The sequence below is a fragment of the Nicotiana sylvestris genome, chromosome 2 (assembly GCF_000393655.2).
Source record: "Nicotiana sylvestris chromosome 2, ASM39365v2, whole genome shotgun sequence".
NCBI lineage: Eukaryota > Viridiplantae > Streptophyta > Magnoliopsida > Solanales > Solanaceae > Nicotiana > Nicotiana sylvestris.
Genome location: NC_091058.1, coordinates 23,592,949 through 23,595,600, shown reverse-complemented (window position 1 = coordinate 23,595,600; position 2,652 = coordinate 23,592,949). Strand labels below are relative to the sequence as shown.

General features: G+C 43.1%; 1 protein-coding gene across 1 annotated transcript; it reads right to left on the bottom strand.

Moving 5' to 3' along the window:
* On the bottom strand, window positions 1-852 carry LOC138883597 (uncharacterized). The gene has a single exon (XM_070164295.1). The coding sequence runs from the start codon at window positions 850-852 to the stop codon at window positions 1-3; it is 852 nt and encodes a 283-aa protein (XP_070020396.1).
* Between the last annotated feature and the right edge of the window lie 1,800 nt (window positions 853-2,652).

Here is a 2,652-nt window from a genome sequence, read left to right as displayed (position 1 = left end):
TTACGTTTGGCTTGTTGTTGTGGCCGGACATAAGGTTGAGCATTCATGACCGGGTATGGCTGAGGAGCATAGGCAACGTCTTGGTGGCTGAGGACATAAGGTTGAGCATTCTGAGAAAAAGGATCTATGAGTACGGTGTTTTCTTGCACCCGACGTTGCCATGGATGTTTCTTCCTTTTTCTTGCCCTTTGCTACTTCTCCAGACCCACCCTTAATGGCTTGGGAGGTGGCTCTAATGGCGTATTGACTTAGAATTCGACCTGTTTTCAACCCATTTTCAATCATTTTGCCAATCTTGATGGCTTCTACGAATGGTTTACCCATTGCGGACATCATATTTTGGAAGTAGTTAGCTTCTTGAGATTGGAGGAAAACTGTGACCATTTCAATCTGATCCATCAGAGGCTTTACCCTGGAGGCTTGTTCATGCCATTTAATTGCATACTCTCGGAAGCTTTCTGAGGGTTTCTTCTTTAAGTTTGTCAATGAATTCCTATCTGGAGCAATGTCAATGTTATACTGGAACTCCTTGACGAAATTCCTAGCAAGGTCATCCCAGATGTGCCAGCGGGATATATCTTGGTCTATGTACCACTCAGATGCGATGCGGATCAGACTTTCTCCGAAATAGGCCATGAAGAGTTCTTCCCTCCCACCGGATCCTCGCAGCTGGTTGCAATATCTCTTGAGATGAGCAATAGGATCATCGTGTCCATCATACTTCTCAAATTTTGGGGTTTTGAATCCTAATGGCAGATGCATATGAGGGAACATACATAAGTCGGCATATGATACACTTTTCTGTCCACTCAATCCTTGTATGATTTTGAGACTCTGTTCCATACTCCTCATCTTCTTAGCAATCTCTTATTGCTCAGGAGTTTTGGTGATCTTTTCTTGCCCCACAGTAAATTCATATCGGGGTGGTTGAGACTAAGTATAGGTGGGAAACTGTACAGGTTCCAGTGGGAAAGATGGTGTTTGGAAGGTGAAGGATGATGGGTCAAAGTTGGGCCTGGGCAGCGTAGGTAGTGTAATAGCTGAGCATGGCGGAGCAGTGAAAATATTTGAAGTTGCTCCTGAAGCTAACACCTGGGGGCGAACCTCAGAAAGGGTTCCAACAAAGTGGGCCGAGATGGTAGGATATCCGAGTGGGGTATTGGGGTGACTGATCAAAATATTGGAGGTTCCGCCTACCCTAGGGAAAAGCTCGGGAAATCCGAGGATCATACTTGGTGGCTCTCTTCCGTTGGACCAGGAGTCCCATATTTCCATCAGACGCAGTATCTTGTTTTCCTCGGCAGCCGCCGATTCCGAAGTCGAGATGCCCGAGATCGGATTCTCATCCATGATAGGAACTGTTGGCAGAGTGATTTTTGAAGTCATTTCAATGCTACCTTTCGACCTCGTGAAGTAAGGATGTGAATCCAGACTACCACAAGACCAACCACCTTACTATAGAACCTGGACTTGATAGTAGACAACCAACTGGTTAATTTGAAACAAATAACACATAGGAAATCGCACGTTGGAGTGTGATGCACCTATACAGTTAAACGTGTTTCTATATGTTTCGCAACAGTTCCATGTTTCATCCTAGTTTTGCTCATTTTCCCCAATTTTCTCTTTTTGCCTCATCGGTTATTCCTTATTTTCCTCTCTTCTCTTTCCTTTCTCTCCTTTTTCCGTTTTTGGTTTTTCTTTGACTCTCTTTTCTTTCTTTTTGGTTTTTCTTATGGTTTTTTTCTATTAAAATGTTTACAAAAAATATGACCAGATCCAATGAGGATTGTCTACGTATCACGACGCCGCACGAATCGGATCATAACGTAGTTCAAAAAGTAAATGCGAAAAATAAAAGGGCAATTTTTGTGTTTGTTTTTCAAATTTTTATTAATACAACTTTACTGAATTACAAAAAGACTCGAAACACACCTTTTCTAGGACTTTAAGACTCAAGACATGCCTTTTCCAGGAATTGAAAACAGACTCGAAATATGAAAATACAAACTCGGAAAAAGGAAGAAAAATACAATCAAGAAAACATCAATGCGTACAACCTTGCCCTAGGAATTCTTCGAACCCTCTCTCTTATGATGCCCTTCTCCTGCAACAAATGACCAATCTGACGGGATCTAGCCTCTAAGAACTGAGTGTCAGCATGATTTTGCTCTTGCAAGTGCTGTAAGTCCTCTTCTTACGACCAATCTGAATAAAAGCTGCACGCCCTTCAGCGTTTCTAGCCAACTTCATTCGTACTTTTGCTAGTTCAGACTCAGCTTTCTGTAGGTCATCTTCATAGTCACACACCTTTTGAGTAAGGTTATAAATGAGCATTTCATCTTTCCTGCTTTGGCCCGGACTCTCGGCTGCTATTTTCAACTGTCGAACCTGGGCCCTAAGAGCTTCATTTTCTCGGACCAATCTTCTCCTCTCACCCTCGACCTCTTGTGCCTGTAAATCATTATTGAAGGTGACATTTCTCAACTTTTCTCGCAGATCATGGATGGTGGCCTGATATTCCTTTTCCTTTCCCCCCAGGCTAACCTTTCCTGAATTTTGTCATCAAAAGCTTGAACATGGGGCCTTTTGGAGGGCCTCACAGGTTCGGGTTCAGGCTTCGGCTCACTGTACACATACAAACTCTTTTCG